Here is a 23,153-nt window from a genome sequence, read left to right on the forward strand (position 1 = left end):
TCCTCTCATTGCTTTAAGGGCAAACAGTGCTGGGAGCCAATAATTATTCCTTTTACTCTTTATCTTAACAGAGCGTTTAGGCCCTATGGACCTTGTTGTAAACTCCATAGTTAGGAGATTTGATTTTTTCCTGAATATCTAAACCATGCCCAATATACAAAGAAAAGTAATTACCTGTTCTCATATAAAGTATATTCAGTATATTACTGGTAAAAGTTTACCTTCTGTCTTTCAACTGGAAGACAAAATTTGTTGCAGATGAACTTAGATTATTAAGATCTAGGTGTTACTTTTTGGGTATTTTAGAGAGAATTTGATTCCTTTGAATTGAAAGTATACTTACACTGCGTTGGAGAGAACACCCTGGAATGGCAAGAGGTTTAAATTTCTTCAGGACTTGTAATAACTCATTCTTGGAATCTTGATTCAAACCTGTGTGTCCTAACCTTCAAGTATTTGTATTCATTCTATTAACCTGGATTAAAAAGGAGACTTTAGAGTGTCACTTTAGATATCTGTTAATACAATGTTTATAACTCTTTAACTTAGTAATTGTTATTTGAACAGCTTGATACTTTGTATGTTTAACAGCATCTAAATACTTTAAGCTTTAACTCATAAATAGTCTATTTTATGTGGGTAATTTGTAAAAATTCTATACTCACTGGTCCTTATATTATGGTGCAAACATCAAAAAATTCAAAACCAGAGAACTCTCCCTAACTACTTATGGGTTTGAGAAATTATATTATGAATTGACATTTTCCATTTTGGAAATTGAGAATTTTGTTACATGGGTTCAGATTTAGGGACATTATCAAAGGATCATTTAATCTTTCTGTTCATAATTTTACTTAGGTGGTTTTTCGGGGGTTTAGATTAACAGGACTAATTTGCAAAGGTCAGCGCTGAAGCAGATTTGTTTTTGTTTGCTTTGCACATAAACACACATAAAATATATAAATATATTCATAGAAATACACACATATATACACACACACACACACACACACTCATACATCACTGTAAGACAGCAAAATACACTTAGTGATTTTTTTTTTTAGCTTTTATTTACTCACGAGAAGCATGATCTGCTTTCCTGAGAACACAACATAAACAAAGTCTAGCTCACAGTTACCTCATAATGATCTGCTCATCCTGCCCTTGGTTGTTGATCTATACTTATCAAATGCCTGTGTGTACAGGCAGTGCTTTCGAAGTAGTCTCTAAAAAAGTCGACAGTGTATCCTTTTTAGTTCGATGGATAGGCTTGTTTTAAATTACTGTACTAAAGGTAGGGATAGAACATGCAGAGATTTTTATTTCAAAATTCCATTTTCTTTTCCTAACTCATGATGATTAATTATCTAAGAACATTTCGTGAAATATAAAAGATACTAACCACAGAAGGTAGGTATGTTGGTCCATTAAACTCAGGCTTAACAACATATGCGACTTTATTTTTCTCTAAATAAACTCTTAAATAAGTTCTCTTCTGTGCCTCCATCCTAACAAATATGGAGAAATTAATCTCAATCAATTATAACCTCCTAAAAATGGCATCGGAATTCTGTAGGGCTTACAGAGTACAAAGATATGAGATGGGAGAGTTAGGGTTATTTTATCTTTACTGTCACCCCTGAGATGTCGCCGTTCCCTACCCGATAGTTGGGTACTGGTTCATATGTCTCTGCAGTATCCATCCTTGTTTCTACTTCAGAGTCTTTTCAAAGCCTGTCTTTCTGAGCACTGTGTGCACACCTCCTCTAGACTCTTGCACGCGTGGAATTTCCTGCTACTTCCCTGACCTCTACTCACGAATGAAGATATTTCATAGCTGTTCATCCCTAAGTCTCCTTCTGGGCTCTGTCATTTCGTACCCTTCCTTGGGAACCCTCTTTCCCCCCTTGTTTATGGTACTCTTGCTCCACCTTAGAATATCTTTCCTAACGCCTGGCTGGTTAGAGAGCATGGAAGCTTTGCTCTTAGTTACCATACTGTCAATCTCTTTTTCTTATCCCAGGGTCAGGGTTTTGTTCTTTTTTCATTGTGACCTGGTATTCCATTGCTTCTCCAAAGTAGTAAACATGGAATGTTTTTCCTGCTGGGATTGGGGAAGTTTTTCAAATGTGGAGAAATGTGAGAGTGGGGTGAGGATATTTATTTTATGTTGAAAAATACTATCCCACCACACTTCTAAATATTGTGAATCTTCCAAATGCTTCAGTGCATTCTTAATTGGAATACTATTTTTTAGCAAATGTAAGATATGAAAACTCTCATTATGATCTCCATTTAGAAATTCAAGGTTCAGATTTAATGTTTCATAGATACGTATTTGGTATTTTTACCACTTTCTTTGGGAAACAGGACAGCTGGGAGGGGGAGGAAGAGAATTCTTTAAAAAAATTTTTTTTTCACTATGGAAAATTCCAAACATACACAAAATTAGAAAACAATAGTGTAATGATTCTCCATGTACCTGTCATTCAGCTTCAACAATAATCAACTCATAACTAGTCTCTTTGCATCTGTAATCCTTTTCCTCACCCCATCTCTGCCACTGGATTACTTTTAAGTTTACCCCATGTTGATGATGGATAAATAAGTGTCCTACCACTCTGGTGTCATTACTTAGTCCATGATGCAAAACTCCATTCATTCACTTAATACTTCTGGAATGTTTATTCTGTAACAGGTGCACAGCCTAGGCCCAGCATATATAGAACACCTTGTAAACTCTTGGAAAAATTCATATTAGGTACTAGTTAGTTACGCAAGGGGATGATTTCTCACTTCTCTTTAAATTTTTCCCATATCTTTCCATCATATTACGTTAGCTTTATTAAAAAAATATTTTTCCATAAAAAATCTGCTGCTCTTCCCTCGCCTGCCCCGTCTGCCTCCTGATTCATCTCCCACTCTCAACCTGCCTCACCGACCGCGCTGCCTCTTGATATGACTGAAACGTTTCTCTGAATGTTCCCACGTCAGTCTTTGTACTTGATACTTGTTTTGTAACACTTTCCCCTCAGCTATCTGCATGTCCTGTTCCCTCTCCCCTTTACAATCTTCTCTGCCCTCAACTGCTTTCCAATCTGTCCTGACCTCTAGATATTTGTCCTTAGCTGCTTTCTTGACAACTATTTAGGGAATGGGGTTTTGAGGGATCCTCTTTCTCTGTTCTGTATATAAATTTCATTTATTAAATTTATTAATTAAAAAGATTACAAACGGTTGGAGAACAGCTCAGCCTTTCGTACACATAAATTTACTTACCAGTTTTGCAGTATACACCAAAATTATTTAAGAGGATGCTTAAATATTCATTAGGTAATTATAATGTTATTTTCTTCATGATATCATTCAAAATCATAAGAAATTAGGTGTTATGCTTTGGTGATCACTTGTGTTTTGTGCCAGATGGCAGCATGCCCCTCAGCTGTAGAACTATGATTTTGAAGAACTAGTAGCTGAGTTTCACCCACTGCAAATCTTATATTTTCATACTGCTTATCTCTCTGTATTGAGTAACTGACTGGCTTAGGTACCTTTTCTCCCCTCCCAACTAGTTGGGGGTAAGGTTTTTGTGAGTATATCCTCTTTAAAATCTTCCCCTTGCTTCTGCTTTGTCTACTTCACTCGTATGTGTTTCACTAAGATTTAGTTCTTCTGAGTACCTTGTCCTGGCAAGAGGGCTGTGAGATTAGCGTTCTCAGTCACTGCTGATGGAAGTGTGTTAACTCTTTCTGGGAATATGCATTAAGAAATTTTGATATGTTCATATCCTCTGATTTTTGATTTTTTGGTAATGTAGCCTAGGGGAAATGCACGTGCCTGTACTCATAGCTCTGGGTGGTAAAAATTCTGAGATTCTTTTCTTTTTCTCATTTATTTCTATTTCTTCAGGTTTCTTTAATACTCATCTACTTTACTTCCTCTTTTGTTCTCTTTTTTTCTTTCATTTCTCTCTTTCCCCTCAGTACTTCATTGCTTCATTCCTCGTAGCATTAAAATGTATATGGAGGCAGAAATGGGAAATCTCTGTATCTTCTGCTCAGTTTTGTTGTGGATCTAAAGTTCTTCTAAAAAATAAAGTATTTTATAATAAAAATAAGCATTGGACTTTAAATAGAAGAGACTAAGTTCTTTTGGGGATGGTGTTTGGTTTATAGTAGAATCTCAATAAATATTTGTTGAATCATTCTATTGCTTTGACTAAGCAAAGTTCCTCTTTGTATGAGAAAGCAGGTTTTTGTGTTTTTTAATTTTATTTTTAAATTCAAGTTCTTTGTGTTTTTAAGCCTGTATCCTACCACTTAAGAATCAGGGAAACTACTGAAGTATACTTTAAAAAAAAGGAGAAGGGGAAGGGGAAGGGGAAGGGGAAGGAGAAGGAGAAGAAAGAAGAAGAAGAAGAAGAAGAAGAAGAAAAGGAAGAGGAAGAGGAAGAGGAAGAGGAAGAAGAAGAAGAAGAAGAAGAAGGAGAAGGAGAAGGAGAAGAAGAAGAAAGAAAAAGAAACATTTCTTTGGATAAATGAATAAAACATTTCTTTGGATAAATGAATATTTGGATAAAAGTGTTTTTAAATAAATGCATTTTAATGCCTCCATTTATATGAAACTATTAAACAGACTCTTAAGGAATGTTACTATTTGATATTTGTTTTTAAAACCGCTTCTCAAATGATAAGGAACCACATCAAATTAATTTCTTTTTAACTGGAGGTAATTGAAATGTCCTCAATCTTGAAGGCTAGGAGTTACACTGGTGCACAGGTAATGAAATTGTCACTGCCCCATAAAGTACTTGTGCTGTTAAGATGCAGTTGGTTGTTTCTTTCAGACAGTGATATATATCATGACTGAATTCCCTCAGGTGTTTTTTAAAGTGTAATCTTAATTGGAGATTTTTCTTATTCCTAAGAAATTCAGTGTTTCCTGTTCATTAATTATTTGAATTATTTTTGTGCATTAAATGTCATATTTTATCTTTTAAATTACCACAGTGTCCAGGATGGTTATGCCCACCTTCATCTATCTCACTGCATGGATTCTAGTTGTTTAAATATGTTTCCTTTCTCCCGCAGTGGTTCCCCCTGGAAGCCCTGGGCCCATTACTCGGCATGGGTCCTATGACAGTTTAGCATCTGACCACAGTGGACAGGAGGATGAAGAATGGCTGTCTCAGGTAAAAGTCAGAAACTTTTGGTCTATTAAATAATGTGCAAGAAAACAGAAATCCATTGTCTGTTTTTATTCTTGAATTGGAGAAAATGGCAGAATTGGGATCTTTTTAGGATCACTAAGAATTAATCAGTTGTCTTTCCATATTAAGAATTTCTCATCAATACTGCTGCAGGGATATGTGTATGTAGACTTTATGCACACACAGATGTCTATATATGTGTGTACATTAGCTTTTACACAAAGAGCGTAAAATATGCATTTTTTTCAAACAGTCCATTTATATCCCCTGAGACCTTGGATTTCAGATGAACTGTTTGGATTAAAATAAAAATTGGCCTTTTTCAAACAGTCAAGCCATTCAACAACCTTTGGGATTTGTTTTGTGGAGCCAACATTTCCTGAAGATTGGGCCCATACTTTGATTGGGGAAGTTCTGCACAAGTCCTGGCTGTGCCTGCCTGGCTTTCCTCCCCTAAACTTCTGCAATGACGCTTCCAGGGGTCTCCACCCAGTCCTGTAACAGCTTCAGCTGACCCTGCCTCCCCTTACCAGGTGAGGCTGTCTTCAACTCCAGGGCTTTGAAATAAAAGATACCTGGGGAGATTTCAGAATGCTGAGATTACAAGTGACTTCATTACAAATGCTGTTATGTCTGTCTCATGTCATGACATCACTGGGTGAAGTTAATGACCTGTCTCAGATTACCAATCCTGCAGCTTTTCATCAGACAGGTGCCTCGGTGCAAGCTGTGTACAGCTTCGTTGCTTTCTCAGGGAGGGGAGCCTGAAAACCACAGGGAATCTGGAAACTGAGGAATCAGATTGTTTCATCTCAGTGAAAATACAGGCAGCTCCTTGAAGGATGCTGGATGCATATAGAGGTACAACCTTTCTTGAGGATAGATACCACGATAAAGTTAAAAAAAAAAAAAAACTGGCAAAGAAACCACTGTCCTTCACTTCAACTTTTCAGTTAGAAAAAGGGGTAATGTGTGCTGTCAGTGTGAAAGTATATACAATATGTTTGTACCGCATACAACAGGGGAGTGAGCAGGAACATCTGGCCATCGCCTCGGTGAAATTGCAAGTGCATCTGTTTACCTCTCGGCTCTGTGACACTGATGGTTTTGAGCTTAAAATACACAGAATGCTTTATCTGTGGCCTCATTTACATTGCTGAATACAACTACTTGAATGAGAAATCACTGTCCTAAATCTGAGTAGTTTTCTCCCCGTGATTAGTGGGAATGTGAATATTGTTCCAAGACCATGATGCTTTTGCCCTTTAGGACTTACAAACACAGAGCTGCACTCCATGAACCTTTTCAGTTATGTTTTGTTAAGAATTAATCACCGCAATCAGAGAAATGTAATTAAATATAAAAGAACTCAGGGCAAAAATAAGGCACGTGGGAAGTCAATTCCATAAAGTGGATGTAGCAATTACAAGACACTGTGAAATACTGTTTCACCAAAGGTTTGCCTATTTAGTCTCTTATGCAAGTTGCTCATTTGTAAAATCACATAATATGTTTATTTTCAGGTTTTACCCAGGGTCCTACTCTCTGCTTCCTCTTTAAAATGTTCAATATAATATTGGCAACATTCCCTTCCCCCTCCATGGAGCATGAAATTCGTACCACATTTTGATATTACTGTTTTGCAGCATTTAAAATCCCTATGTCAGTGTTCACGGTAGTTGAGAAAATACTGTAATTAAGTAATAGTATTTTGAAAGTAAATCTAGTTTGAGAGAAAATACGTACTACTGTCTTCATTTAAAAGTGAATTTGGGATTTTGAGGACACTATAGTAAATGTTGTAATATTTAAAAGTGGAAAGAAACTGGCTTTGGGTGTTGAAAATTATTTCAGACCTTTTCTTTTCCTTGGATAGTTCAAGAACAACTTCACGTTTGTCATGAGCTTGGTCCTCAGTAAAGGAATTACTTTTAATCTGTGGATTGATAGGTTTAGTGTTCAGTACATGTCCACAAAGTGGTAAGTACTGTCTAGAATGAATCGAAAAGGTAGTCCCTAGGGAGCTAACACCAGTTAAATGAGGCAGGCAATTGTTCCTTTTATTGTCATGTGATTTTGTGTGTGTGTGTGTGTACACACAAAGTGAATTTTTGGTTTGGTTTGGTGAAAACCAGTGGAGGGATGTAGTGAGTGTCTCTGTTGGCTGTCATTCTCATTTCCATTTGATTGTGGGTGCCCTGTCCCTCTCCCACTTGGTTAAGATGGGCTTCTTGGAGAATGTGAGTGTTCAGAGATGGGATGGGAGAATCATGAAAGGCTCTCAAAGGGCGGTTGTAATACATTTAAGTCCTGATTCCTAATCTGTTCCAGGTAGAAATTGTAACGCACACCGGACCCCACAGACGTCTATGGATGGGTCCACAGTTCCAGTTCAAAACCATCCATCCCTCAGGCCAAACCACAGTCATATCATCCAGTTCATCTGTGCTGCAGTCTCATGGTCCAAGTGATGCTCCACAACCCCTTTCAGATTTTGATACGGATGATCTTGATCTCAACAGTCTCAGGTAAGAAATAAGAAATAGAAAGTGATTTGACCAGATTAATATGTCCGTTTGTAATGAGCTTCTGTCTGTCTGTCTATTCCATCATGTATATTCTCTAATCCTGACTTGTAAGAATCATAATACAAGGTTTACAAATGCTTTTTATTATTAGTTTTTAAAAAATGTAATAGAGAACTTTTTTGACTTTTGTAGTCTCAGGTTTGCTAAACTGCAAAGTTTAGTTTGTTACACCCAGACTTGACATGTTAGGGAACAGACAAGGAAGGGCTCAGTCTAATGCATTGTGTAATTTCCCTTTCCTTGTTTTCTTTCAAAAAAAGTTCCACAGTGTATCTTTATTTGAATCTACAATAGCCCTCGGACTTTTTTCTTGCATCTCTTTTTTAAAAATTGTGGAAAAATGTGTCCCAGTCATATGTCGGAAATAAGTTTTTATTCTACCTCTTTGTCAACACTAATAACAAATCTTTATAATAAAACAAAAGCTGTTGCTGAGGTGGGTTTTGCCCCAATGTTTCTTTTTTTAAGAACAACTCATATAATGAAACATACCTCCTGTAGTACCTTATTAAGAATTTTAATTTTTTGTTTAGGTTGGTTCGTATTTTATTTCTTCCGCAACTTTTTGCTTTTTATTTGTCCAGTGTATTTTCTTCAGCTTTCTAGAATCAATCCTCAGCTTAGTGATTCAATATATACTCGTCTGTGTTTATTGGTCATTCTGTTACTTAAATGTTAATAATAAGGCATTTAAAATAAACGACTCATAAAACTATGTTTATTCCCTTTACTAAACTATTTACAAGATTTTCCCCCCTCTCCTTTTTTTCTGATGACTGTCACCCGCTGCTCTAAGACCCTGTCCCTTTTTTAGGGGGGACATCTCCAGCTCCTGCATTTGCAGCTCTGTTCTTTTGTTTTTCACTTCCTTTAGCTTCTTACTTATCCCTTACTTCAGACATAGTTCTTCATATAAGAACTCTCTTACTTGCTTCTTCAGATAGAGCTGCATTCCTGAAATCCTTCCAGAATTTTCCTCAGAGACTTTGCTTTTTCTTATACTAAAGAGCTCCCAGTATTTATCTAAATGATTTTAAATTGTTTATGTTTGTTTAGAATATTGTCCTGTTTGGTGGACACATATAAACTTTAGGAACCTTTATATTAGGCTGAGGTTTAGAAATTTCTTTTGATTGCATTTGTAGTTTATATTTAAGATTTTGAGCATATAGGCCCTTGACTGAGACCTTAGCCCCATTAGAACACAGTTTTGATGGAAAATTCAGATTTGACTCACATCATTTCCATTATGTGTCCTGTTTATTACCATTTCCTGCCCAGCATCCAGTTACAAATCCCACTATTTATACTCTCCTCATTCCTGTTCACTGTCGCTTTATCCCAGGTTCTCACCTCTGGTTCTTCGATATTTCTTTAGGCTTATGTGCGGTGGCACTATGACAGTTGGCCTTACTTTCTTCTTTAAATTGTGAAGCCTTGTTTAGATTTTCTTGGCTCAGCTGACCCTTTACACCTGGTACCTTGTCCTGTATCCTGTATCACTAAGAATTATGTGGTGCTGTGATGGTCTGCCTTCCGGTACCCTAGCAAAAGTGGGGAGCAGCCAGGCGTATTGTTGATTGTCATATCCATAAGGAAATCAGGCGTGGCTATCCTCAAAGCAGCTCCTTAATACTCTAGACTAGGGATTTAGCATGTAAAAAAGGCCAAAGAAATACTGATTATTAGACCTGAGTAACAAATAATGTAAAAGAAAACTGAGATATAAGATCTAGTTTTCCATTCAAGTTTAACTCCTGAGAAATCAGTTTGATTTTATTTCATTCATTTTTTTTTTAATTATAGTTTTCCATCGAGTTAATTAACATATCCATCAGCTGACATATTTTTTATATATGTGTGTTGTGATTTTTTTCTTTTGGTGAGAACATTTAATTTCTACTCTTTTAGCAAATTTTAATTGTACAGTAAAGTGTTCTCACCCATAGTCACCATGTTATACATTAGATCTCACACTTTCTATTTTCTTTTTATTGATACATAATTTACATAACATAAAATTCACTATACAGTTAAGAGGTTTTAGTGTATTCGCTATGTTGGGCAACATCCCCTCTAATTCTAGAACATTTCCATCACCCCTACCAGTTTGTTTTTATTTTTGTCTTATTTTCTATTATGGAAAAATTTCAAACATAGCTAAACACATGCAAAGTTAAAGCGAATAATAGAACAAACTCTGTGTCTTCAACACATCAATTCATGGCCAGTCTTCCTTCATCTATAGCCTCATCCACAACCCACCCAAAACTCTGGATGATTTGGAAACTCTAATACTATAAATTGAATTAATAAAAGGAAATTTATCAGCCCAGCTAAGTTGTTTAGACTGGGAGGGAGCTTTATAGTACACGAACTGACCACATCTAAAAGGTTAGCTTCTTGTTTCTCTTAAGACCCAGAAAATCGTTCCTCTTTTCTCATTGGCCTAAATCTGCTTAGGCCTGCCCATCCCAGAACTGATTAATCTCCGCTGTGATGGGAGATGATGGGATTACCATGGCTGGAGTAGGAAAACCCGGCAGAACCAATGTTGGGTGGTAGACCACATCTTCGCCATTGCAGTGATCAGGATCTGTGTATAGCAGTGTCTCCAACTTCCGGTTCTAGAGCATATGCATCATTTTTCACCTCCCTCCGATTTCTTTCTTTGACACAATGTATACACATACTTGTACTGCACTTTCGATAACTTTTTTTCGATAACTTCTTTTCCTGTGGTCCATACTTGGCCTGTCAGGCTTCTGTGATCTATCCTATGGTGGTTACCAACTTCTTATCTTCCAACAATATCCACTAGGAGCTCAATGCTTAAGCCAAATTGTGCTCCTTAAGACGCCCTGCATTTCTCATGCTTGGTTACAAATCTAAGGGTTCTCTTGTTCCAGTTCTGTGTTTAAAGGGCACTTCTTGATCTTTGGGATTTTTTATATATCCTGTTATTGTATACATGTCTAGTTTCTGCTACAGCTCCACAGGATCTTCTTGATTTGCTATGTACCGTGCATTCATCCCCCCATTTCCTCATTCTGACCTTCTGTTACCTATTTCGTTCATTTTCACATGTCAGTTTTCTTTTGCATCAGTTCAGAATGTCCATACCATATATCTCCACATAGAGTTTGTATTTCGTGTTTTGTTTCTGCTTGTTCCTAGAATAACTGACACATGATTAGTATTCAGCAAATACTTATTGAATGAATGAATGACAAAAATGCATGCTTATGTTATAACAAATCATTATCCCTCCAAGTTGCCTGAGTCTCTCAGATCTTTTAGCCATACAGGTATTTTTATGTGGTGAGTATTAATCTAATACAGCTGGATATATATATATACACTCTGGGCATTTATAGGTTTACCATTCTCAAGCAACTTGAAATTGTATGTCGTGAATTGCAGTTTTGCTGAGACTCTGATTGATTCTTACATGCTAATTGGGAACTTTTTTGCAGGGAACTCATTTGGACAGCAGTGATCCTAGCTAAATCCCTGGCAGCCGAATCCCAGCACCATTTCGTTATCCTGTTCTTATTTTCACATATAAAGTAACTTTCATTAAGTAATTTTAAGGGAGTGACTCAAAATTTTGTATCTAGTATTGCTGTCTTTTAGGGAAAGCATTACTGGATATGGTTCTGTTCATGAATTTAAAGATTGTCGAAACTCTGCATATCTGTCCCCTGCAAATGCCAAAGGATTCAGTGTAGTGTTTTGTTTCCTCTCCCATTTCACTTAATTTATCTCTTTAAGTTAATGTCAGTTTTTCAACCCCTTGCTTACAATCCATTAAAAAACATACAAAGAAAAGAAGGAGCCCAGAGTGTAGAGAACGTCGTGCTTTAGCCTCGTGCATGAATCAGGGACTGCAGCTCCCCCGTTTGCCTTGTTTTAGAATGAATGGTTCTTTAATGGATTGGGTAATTCCAGCATTCCTGATTTAAGATCTGTTGTAGCAAGCGACAGTTCAGATGCCAGGAACATATGTGAATTAAATTAAATTGCATTGCAGGATCCAGCCGGTCCGCTCTGACCCAGTCAGCATGCCAGGGTCATCCCGTCCAGTCTCTGACCGAAGGGGAATTTCCACCGTGATTGATGCTGCCTCAGGTAGAAAACTACCTCCAGAATGTTTACTGGGTAGTTCTGTGCATTTTTAAATTTTTCTTGCACAGTGTAGAGAATGCTATTTTTTTCTTGCCTTCCTCTTTCTCTTTTCGGGGCTGTGGGGGGATGTGTGTGTGGATGAGTGCACGTGTGTGTGTGAGACAACAATGTGTGCCTACGTTTGCTGCTAAACAATGCCACGCATTTAAATATTGTTATGGTTGGTGAATGATGCGGAGGAGTTGGCACTTGATTAAATGTAATGAACACAGTATTGAAGGCTACAGGGTTGATGACTGTTTTGCCTTTGATCTCTCAAATGTGGAGAAGCAACCTTGACAGAGAACGTAAATACAATATATGGATTCAATTTACTCAACCTGTTGAGTATCAAAGTGCCTGATCTGTAGAAGCAGGAGTCCAAATGCTATAGCTTAAATGGTTTTATTATTGAAAGCATAAAGTTTAGAAATTCATTAACTTAACTCTAGTCTATCTATCACAGTTATTAACTTCCTATCCTTGGAACCAAGCCACGAATGTGTATCATCGGTACTGGGAAGTAGACCTTTGCCTTTGTAGGTGATAGTTGCTACATTAGTATTATAAAACTGTTTTCTGCCAGGTCTGCCAAATAATAGAACTGTCTGTAATGATACGTTGTCTCATCTCTAAATGCAGTGATAAAGAAAACAAGAAAATAAGTGATGCTTTATATGCGGTGCAGCTGTGGAGCATCTGAAGCTCGCGTACAGCAGGGTTTCATCAAAAAAAGTCTCTTACAAGTAGAATTATTAAACACTAGGCATTAGTCAAACAGTTGAGTCAGAGAGGATTTTAATCTATAGCAATTTCAAAATCCCTCTAGACTGCTGATTTGATTGAGGCTTAAACTGTGAAAGAAAATGGAAACAAACACCAAACTGATTTGTGAAGGTCACTTTTAAAAGACCAAAGCTTCTGTTTCTGATTCTGTCTCTGGATATATTTTGAAGTTTGAAGGCTAATGGGGTTTGTACGTTTTCTTGGCTTTCTGAACTCTTTGTCAGTAGATTGTACCTGTCCACATCCAGGGCTGCCCTTTCATTTTTAACATAAACTCTTGCTTTAGAGGACTCATACTTGTGCCTCCGCTTTAGCTTGGCAGCCAGGGTTGTCCCCTGGAAATAAGCACAGAATGTGTGAAGTCTGCAGCATTGCACTGAATGAGATACTGAGACAGGTGACTTAAACAATACATCTTTTTGATACTTTTAACCTGAGAATGCTAATAGATCCTACTCATCTGGAATTATCATTTACATCTGGGGAATCCTGGAAATGGTGTATTTTAACCTGAAGCATTTTATTCAAGATCAATAGTAGGCTTTGTTGGTTTTTTGTTTTTTTTTTAAACATTGTTAAACTGCAATATTATTAATGCTTTAGAGTCAAGCGACTAGCTACTGGTCAAGTGAAACGCATGTCACTAAATCAGTTACCACATGTTTTATTAAATTTGCCATATTCCATGCAGTAGTCTGAGCTAATATCCATGTTTATCATTAGCACTATTTAGTCTTAGCTCTTTGTAAAGTTATCTCAAGCCACAGAGAGGAACTTCAGTGAAATAGTGCAACCATAATTTTGTTTAACTCTGTTGCCAGAAGAGTTTTCAGCTGATGTTTGAGTAAGGAATTAGATCTTTGCCTTTGATTTACTTCTGTTTCCATCAGAGACTCATTGTAGGAGTTTCTAGGATGTGATTCCACAACTCCGAGCCTTGGCCTGATAACACCTAACTTTTGAGTGGAGAAGGGCTTCTTGGTGACTAAGCTCTATAATTTTTCTAGACCTGTTTTCATTCCAGACAGCCACAGTTCCTTGCCAAAAGACAGCCAGGGCGGTGAGATGTGTGTGCTGCTTTCTCTGATCTCAAAAACCCCCCTCGATGAGGAGTTAGACGTCTATGAATTGGTCTCTACCTCTCAGATCATCTGGACCCCTTTTGTTGAACACATTTTTAAACTGGGTGAATAATGCTTTGTTGGGGAACCTTCATCTACTTTCTCTAATAGGATCTCTGTTGTCATGGACTTATGTTGATTTAACAAGGTAGAGGTTCAATGGCTTGAGTTCTTGATGAAAGGAAGTTTATGGGAAAATTCTGCTTTAGGTTCTTCTATTAAAAAGAGCCTAATGAATTTTTATAATCTCTCCTGAACTGGGAAGTGCGTCTCTGATTATGACCCATGCATTCGAGTCAGCTGCATGTTATGAAGATGCTAATCTGGAATTCTGATTGCCTTTGCTTAGAGGGATATGACCAGGGTGGCGCCTCCTCTTACCAGGGTTCATTGCTTTGTCTTACCTTCAAGCAGTTTAGACCATGAACATGCTGTCTTTTTAATCATTCCTATGGCATATTTTATAGCTCTCCCTCTGTTTCAGTGACACCTCTTACTCTGTCTAAACTAGTGGTGTTAAAGTTATTTTTGATATAATTACTTTTCAAAGGGAAAGAATTTGAACATTTTAATGTGATATGAATTAAATCTTTTGATGGTTGTGGCAATTTTCGGAGTGAAATTATTATGGAAGCCTTGGGTCTGCGTGTGTGTTTAGATCCCTGTGTACGAATCTGGCAGCGTGAGTCTGTTGAAACTACAAGAGGTCAGCAGAGCACTGTGCTACTCCTGCTAGGAGATTTTTTTTCCCTCACAGTTTCTTGGTCATCTAGTATATCTGTGCTTCACTCCTTTGTATAGAACCTTGTTTCCTAAAATACATGTTTTTCACTTATTAACTGATGATTTTAGGCACAGTGTAGATTCTGTGCCATTAGATAACATAGGAACCAGGTTCTTGCTATCTCTAAATAAATATGTATGTTTTAGACTCAGCAGATACATAACTGCTTTATAAGTAGGTGTTAATCCCATAACATGTTTCATCTGGTCTTTGGTAATTCAGAAGACACTATCCTACCTAAGATTTTGAGTTTAGATAATTGTAAGACCTTCTCTTCTTGACTAAGGAGAAGACCATTCTGGAAATGGACTTTATGGAATTTACCTTTATGACCAGGCTACTCAGAACAAATGGAATTTGAGGGAACGCCTCCATTTCTCCTGTATCCAGCTGATGAACAGCAGTGTCTGAATCACACGCAGTATTTCTAGACAAAAAGCACTGCATGGATTACTTACCTTTTCTTCTTTCTCTCTCTCTACATTCCTTTCGATTAGGTATCGAGAATTTCTTCCTGCTGTTTGTCTTTTATAACATGTGTCCTTCTTTTGACAAAGGCGTATGACCTGAAGAGAAAATAGAAATATAATTGTCAGTGTCCTGTTCAAACTTTTGTTTCCCACATTGGTGACTGAAGTTCTTGTTCCGAGACTTGCAGGCTGTACTTGCTGGATAACTTAATAACAACTCTGATTGCTTTTGAGTCATACACACAGAGAGCCTAGAAAGATCTGGTTCCTCCTAAGTTTGTTTGTCCTAGTTTGTACTTTTACCAGGGAAACTGATGTTTACCAAGGAAGAACTCAAGGCAGCTAAGATTTAAAGACAAACTTATGCCTGGCTTGTGTGGAGAGCAGACATCTTTGTCAAACTCTACTAAAGTAAAACTTTTATAGAGAAAATGTTATTAGAAGTGGTGACAGAAGCATTTAAGTTCATTCCTGAGGAAGATGACAGTAGAAGAAGGAATATTGTGACAGATAAGTAAAAATCCTTTAGAGCAGACTATGATGCACGTGGTAATAGTGTTTATTCAAACATTTCGATAAATGGTGACAAAGCTGCAGACCTAGTATTTGTTGTTATTCTTTCCTTTTAAAAAATTTATTTTTAATTAATTTTTATTTTTAATTAAAAGAAACATTCCCCCTTAACGGAGGCACTGGGGATTGAACCCAGGACTTCATGCATGCCAAGCACGTGCTCTGCCACTGAGCTCTACTCCTTACCCCCCGTTGTTCTTTGACTCAAGAGTCATCTAAATGATTTCTAGGAATTAATTAATTCAGGCTTTCAGCACCTACTTCTTCTGAATACAAAATAATTTATTTGCTTGACGTAAATCCACACTGGTTTGATTTGATTGATTTTATAATGATCATTTGTGCCTGCTTCATGTATTTGGCATTTGGTGCAGCAGACTTTAAAAAAACAAATAATGTTATTAGCGAAGCGCGACTGGGTAGGCAACAGGGATATTATTCGAGCAGTCATATCTCTGTCGGAGGGTCATTCTTATCGAGGCATGCTTTTTTCTTGCAGAGATTTTTCTGATGCGCTGGGGGAAGCGTGTTCCTAAGGATTATGTTGCACTGTGTCCACAGTTGCCATTCCAGGCAGGCAGACTTAGTCACTGTATCTTAAAGCCGTCAGAGGCACAAGAGATGCTGGTGGTAAGAGGCAAAGAGATTTGTAAGAAACACCATTTGGTCTGCCGTGGTTAGGCCACTTAGCTCCATGGTTTAAAACCTGGAACTGAGTGTCAGAAGCCATGACGTTGTAATCATGGTTTTGATCTTTTACTGAAACCCTCAGCAAGTTATGTTTCCTTCTTATCCATTCTTCTCTGCATCAGTAAAAAGAATTTAAGTTACCCTGCAAAGGTCTGTTTCACCTTTTTTGGCAGGGATGTGTTCAAATTATTACCTAAAATAATTCCCAGATATAAAGTTCTTTTCAAATATTGAGATATTTCTTTGAATATATGATCTGGTTTTCATTTAATAGAGTTCCAGCTATTCTTTGTGATTATAAGGTGACGAAAACTCCAGGCAGACTTGTACCTTGGGTATTCAAAGCCTGTGTGGGATCAGTAAGAGGATTATGGATGAGGGTGAAATTAAAAGAAGGCTTAGTCCTGACCTGTGAACAGTCCCTCAGAGGGGAAAAAGGAGGTCAGTAATTTTACTTTGACACTATTTATACCTGAAACAGTAAACATTCAAACTAAGATATTAAGATTGGCTTTTTAATTAGAAATGAGGAAGTTGGTACATTATTTCAGCTATCAGCTAATGAATATCTACTGTTTGTGTCGAATCAAAAATGAATTTTAGAGACAAGACCTGATTTGCCCATCAGAAAAGTGCTCAGCCGCATCTCTCTTTTTGATGTAAATGCTCCTCTCATTCTTCTTTCTAATATTTATAGGATGTTAGAAGATGAAATTCAAGTAAACAATGTGGAAAATTTTAGCTCAGCACAATTAAGAAAAAAATGATTGCCCCACTTGAAGATGAAGAAACTGTAAACAGAAGTAGAAGAAGCTGTTGGGAAAGTTTCTTTCTGATGACACATTGCTTCTTTGAATAAATCTTTGTGTCAACTAAAACCTCGCCTTTGCTTTCTCTGTTGCAAGCACAAAGTCCTTGACATGACTTTAAGTCTCTCCTAAGCATTTTCAAAAGCAGTTGATGGAATTCTCCGTACTATTGATATACCAGGGTACCACGTATTTACATGGGACTTTTGGGCCAAAAGACCCAACTTTCCTTTTTTGTACCTTTATTACTACATTTTTAATACAAGGCTGGACTGTTTATGTAGTCTGTTGCCTGAGACTGTGGTGGCAGAGGGACAATATTGGGGGCAGTATTAGAATTTGTTTAAGTCTGAACCGGGAATTCCATTTGTCTTAGTGACATTAGTGTCAAACTGTTAGTGCCACACTATTTTAAATTGTGTCCAAGAGCCCGAGAGGCTTATGCTTATAGGTGCCATCTATAAACTTAGAAACAAACAAAAGAGCCCCTCTCCATTGAATACATAAGCCCAGCAAGCAATTAAAAAGCAGCCTGGGACCTCACCCGAGCAACTAGTCGGAACCCGAGCTCGTGATATTCCCCTGGATATTGTTGAAAACTGTCAGCGAAAAACTAAAGCAAATAATCAACGTGAAAATAATTGTTCCCGGGAAAAGTTTTGTTTTGGAAGCTTGGTGCAGTGGAAAGAATAGTGCCTAGTCACTTACAGACCTTTGGTTCTTGTCTCAGCTCTGCTTGCAACTACCTCTTTAAGAAATTGCTTCAAAACCCAAGGCTTTCTTCTATAAAAAGAGGGAATTGAAGTTGGTCATTTGCAAAAAAGTCCCTTCCAGGTTGAAAAATTGATAAATCTGTATTTTGGATCACCTTTGAAGACGTTTTTAAAATTAGGGTATAATTTATATATAGCAAAAATGCACACATCTTAATCATACAGCTTGCTCAGTTTTTATACCCACGCAATCACCACTCAGATCAAAATTGGAATGTTTCCATTATTCCAAAAAAGTTCTGTTAGCCTCTTCCGTTCAAGACTACCTTTGACCTAGAGATTACCACTCTGACTTTGATCATCAGCAGTTAGCTTTGTCTGTATTGAACTTCATGTAAATGAGATCATTCTGTACATACTCTTTTGTGTCTGGCTGCTTTCACTCAACTTAATGTTTTTGAGATTCATCCAGGTATTATGTGTGTCACCAGCTCATTTTGTTACATTGCAGTGTACTATGAACATAACACAGTTCACATATCCATTACCCTGATGTTTTTAGCTTTCGGCATATTATTAATAAAGCTGCTATAAACTTTGCTGTTTAAGTCTTTTTTTTTTTTGAACATACGCATCCATACTTTCAGTTGTACACCTACGACTGGAAGTACAGGCTCACAGGGGAGGCATGTGTTTAGCTGTATTAGGAGCTGCCAAGAAAGTATTCCAAAATGACTTTACCATTTTTCATTCTTAACAGCAATGTATGAGCCATTCTAGTGAATGTAAACTGTGGTTTTAATTTGCTTTTCTCTGATGAATACTGATATTGTGCACCTTGAATATACTTACTGGCCATTTTGGGTATCTTCTTTTGTGATGTATTTATGAAATCTTGCACCGATTTTTATTGGGTCTGTCATCTTTAATGAATTTGAGGGGTTCTTTAACCATTCTGCTTATGGGTCTTCCATCAGATGTTTTGCAAATATGATCTTTCAGCTTATTGCCTTTTCACGTTCTTACTGGTATTTTTTTTGACAAGCAGAAATCCAATTTTTCCACTGTTTTTCTTTTTATGTTTTTATGTTTATGTTTTTGATGCTTTTCTCTAGTAATTGTCTGGTTTTGGCCTTTGCATTTAGGTCTGTGATCCTTTTCAAATTTTATGATCCTTTTAAAATTACTTTTTATTATGATATGAGGCAAGGATCAAGGTTCAGTTTCTCCCATATAGATATTTAGTTGTTCAGTACTGTTCGTCAAAAACGATATGCCTCTCCCCCAGTGAATTTCACTGATGCCTTTTAGAAAAGAATATTTTTTCTGGATTCTTTACTTTTTTTCCTCTCTGTATCTATCTACCTGTCTTTATACTACTATCATACTATCTTAATTATAGCTTTTTAGTAAGTTTTGAAATGGAACAGATTAATGTCTCTACATTTTTTTTCATGTATATCATGGCTGTTCTAGACTTTCAAGGGGTCACTGAGTGAAAACTGTTTTTATAAATATGAAGTGATTATTTGCCTTTATGTTTTACACTCTGTGTACATTGAGTACAGATTGTGCTGAAGCAATGGTAGATAAAACTGATGGCATCTTAGCATACTAAAAGCAGTGGTACCACACTCTGCTTGTAGCCAGTGCCACCCACTCACAGGTTTAAAAAAAAGATCTATACTTACTTTAGGGTGTCTTTGATATAATAAGCATTATTAATTTGACTAAATTTTAAAACATAATAAATTTTATGAAATTTTCATTCTTATGTACTTCTTTTCAACTTTCTGGATATCAGCATCACATTGATGCATGATAGTTGTCTTGAGGAAATGCACTTGTGTGATTGTTATGAACTGAACTAGCAACAGTTTTCATGGAATGCCATTTTACTTAAAAGAACAAGTGGCAAACTATATTTATTTAGACATTGGTATTTGGCAGAAATTTTCTCAAAAATAAACAAAATAAGCCTGTTATTTCAAAGAAAACAACTGACAGTCTATTTATTACCAATGATAAAATTCTAGTCTTCAGATGAAAATTGGAAATCTGGAAACCATGTATCCACGTAAACACCAGTCTGCTTAACAGGTTCCTAACACTTAAAGACATTTCTTTTCTTTTCTTTTTAATATTTATTTTTATTGAAGTATAGTCAGTTTATAATGTTTTGTCAATTTCTGGTGTACAGCACAATGCTTCAGTCATACATGAACATATATATATTCATTTTCATACTCTTTTTCACCATAAGTTGCTATAAGATATTGAATATAGTTCCCTGTGCTATACAATATGAACTTGTTTATCTATTTTATATATATATTAGTATCTGCAAATCTTGAACTCTCAGTTTATTCCTTTTCACTCCCTACCCATCTGGTAACCACAAGTTTGTTTTTCTATCCCTGTGAGTCTTCCTGTTTTATAAATAAATTTGTTTGTCTTTTTTTTTTTTTTTTGAGATTCCACATATAAGTGATATCATATGGTATTTTTCTTTCTCTTTCTGGCTTACTTCACTTAGAATGACAATATCCAGGTCCATCCATGTTGCTGCAAATGGCATTATTTTCTTTTTTATGGCTGAGTAGTATTTCATTGTATAAATACACCACAGCTTCTTTATCCAGTCATGTGTTGATGGACATTTAGGTTATTTCCATGTCTTGGCTATTATAAATAGTGCTGCTATGAACACTGGGGTGCATGTATCTTTTTGAATTAATGTTCCCTCTGGATATATGTCCAGGAGTGGGATTGCTGGATCATATGGTAAGTCTGTTTTTAGTACTTAAAGACATTTCTGATGAGATAGATGGTGATATTAACTAGTGTGATATTTTATATCATATCATAAAATAAATCAGCATTTGGAAGATCTATAATATTTTGCAAATGACCAATCTTAAGGATTGCAAAATTATATATGGGTAATGGACTTATTCCAAGTGCAAGATAGGACAAGGGATTTTTAAATGACAGAGTACAAACATTAATTGAGATAGCTTCACATATCATTGTAACTAATTTGTTAAGTAGAATATCAAAGATGAATATCCCCTGTATCTGAAAAGTCTCAGAATCTGAATATGCTCCATCCTTTTCCAGTTACATTTCTGAGTGAGGCCAACTTGTCTTCACATACTTTGACCAAAACAATATATCATAACAGATTGAATACAGAAGACAATATGAGAATCTACTTGTTGTCTGTTATAAATATTTCTCCCCCAAAAAGTAAAAATGTCTCTCTTCTCACTATTATTTAGTTTGGAATTTTTTTTAATAAAAATATCATTTGAAGATCAGATGCCACAGAGATACAGAAAATCATAAGAGAATATTATGAAGAGTTTTATGCCAACAAATTGGACAACCAAAAAGAAATGGACAAATTTCTAGAAACATACAACCTTATAAAACTGAATTGAGAAGAAATGTGCAATCTGAACAGACCAATCACTACTAGTGAAACTGAATTTGTATTAAAAAAACAAAAACAAAACCTCCTAGCAAACAGAAGTCCAAGACTGGACAGCTTCCCAGGGAAGTTCTCCCAGACATACAAATAAGAGCTAATACTATCCTTCTCAAACTGTTTTAAAAAATTGAAGAGGACGGAATACTCCCAAATTCATTCTGTGAGGCCACTATTATACCCCATATCAAAATCAAAGACACTACAAAAAAAGTAAAATATTGACCAATATCTCTGATGAATATAGATGTAAAAATCCTCAATAAAATATTAGCAAATTAAATTCAATAATATATAAAAATGATCATACATCATGATCAAGTGAGCTTTATTCCAAGGATAAATGGATGGTTCAATATCTGCAATCAATCCATGCACTACACCATATTAACATAAGGAAGGATAAAAATCATATGATCATCTCAATAGCTTCAGAAAAAAATTTGACCAAAATCAACATCCTTTCATGATAAAAGCTCTAATCAAAGTGGGTGTAGAGGGAACATATCTTAACATAATAAAAGCCATTTATGACAGACCGACGGCTAACATACTCAACTCTGAAAAGCTGAAAGCTTTTCCTCTAACATCTGGAACAAGTCAAGGATTCCTACTCTCACCACTTCTATTTAACATAGTATTGGAAGTCTGATTCACAGCAATCAGGCAAGAAAAAGAAATAAAGGGCATCCAAATTGGAAGGGAAGGATTAACACTGTCAGAATTTGCTTGACATGATACTCTGTATAGAAAACTCTATAAAGTCTCCACCAAAAAACTATTAGAACTAATAAATTAATTCAGTAAAGTTGCATGATACAAGAATAATATACAGAAATCTGTTGCTTGTCTATACACTAATAATGAACTACTAGAAAGAGAAATTAAGGAAATAATTTAGGATTGCATTAAAAAGAGTAAAATACCTAGGAATAAAACTTAACCAGTGATGTGACTAATAACAGGTTAATAATCAAAATATATACATGGCTCATACAACTTAATATTTTTTAAAAGAACAATTAAAAAATGGGCAGAAGACCTGAAGAAGGCACACAGATGGCCAACAGACACATGAAAAGATGCTCAGCATTGCTAATCATCAGAGAAATTCAAATCAAAACCACAGTGAGATATCACTTCACACCTGTCACAATGGCTATCATCAAAAAGTGTGCAAATAACAAATGTTGGTGAGGATATGGAGAAAAGGGGACCCTAGTACACTATTGGTGGTGTTATAATTTTGTTCAGCCATTATGGAAAACAATATGGGGGTTCCTCGGAAAACTAAAACTAGAACTGCCATAAGATCTCACAGTTCCACTCCTGCGTATGTATCTGAAGAAATTAAAACACTAATTCAAAAAGATACATGAACCCCAATGTTCATAGAAGCAACCTAAGTGTTCATCAGCAGGTGAATGGATAAAGAAGATTTGGGGTGTGTATGTGTGTGTGTGTGTATATATATATACACACACATTTTATATATATATGTACATATGTTTTACATATATATATATATATATATATATATATCTACACACACACACACATACACACACACACATATATATATATATAAAATGGAATATGACTCAGCCATAATAAAGAATGAAATTCTGCCATTTGCAACAACGTAGATGAACCTAGAGAGTATTATGCTTGGTGAAATAAATCAGAGAGAGAAAACCAAATCACTTACATGTGGGATCTAAAAAATAAAACAAACAAATGTATATAACAAAAC

At 36.1% G+C, this 23,153-nt stretch overlaps 1 protein-coding gene across 22 annotated transcripts in view; it reads left to right on the forward strand.

The window, feature by feature from the left end:
- BCAS3 (BCAS3 microtubule associated cell migration factor) overlaps window positions 1-23,153 on the forward strand; it is a 482,829-nt gene that overhangs the window by 228,346 nt on the left and 231,330 nt on the right. For 12 of the 22 annotated variants that reach the window (XM_074342661.1, XM_074342657.1, XM_074342669.1 and 9 more), the window contains 3 exons: window positions 5,091-5,191; window positions 7,541-7,737; window positions 11,831-11,958. In XM_074342661.1, the coding sequence (XP_074198762.1) occupies window positions 5,091-5,191; window positions 7,541-7,737; window positions 11,831-11,958 (426 nt within the window). Of the gene's footprint in view, window positions 1-5,090; window positions 5,192-7,540; window positions 7,738-11,830; window positions 11,959-17,085; window positions 17,267-23,153 lie in introns of those variants that run through there. The other 10 variants (XM_074342679.1, XM_074342663.1, XM_074342672.1 and 7 more) reach the window with 2 other exon arrangements.

Source organism: Camelus bactrianus, chromosome 16, assembly GCF_048773025.1.
Source record: "Camelus bactrianus isolate YW-2024 breed Bactrian camel chromosome 16, ASM4877302v1, whole genome shotgun sequence".
In the NCBI taxonomy this organism is placed as follows: domain Eukaryota; kingdom Metazoa; phylum Chordata; class Mammalia; order Artiodactyla; family Camelidae; genus Camelus; species Camelus bactrianus.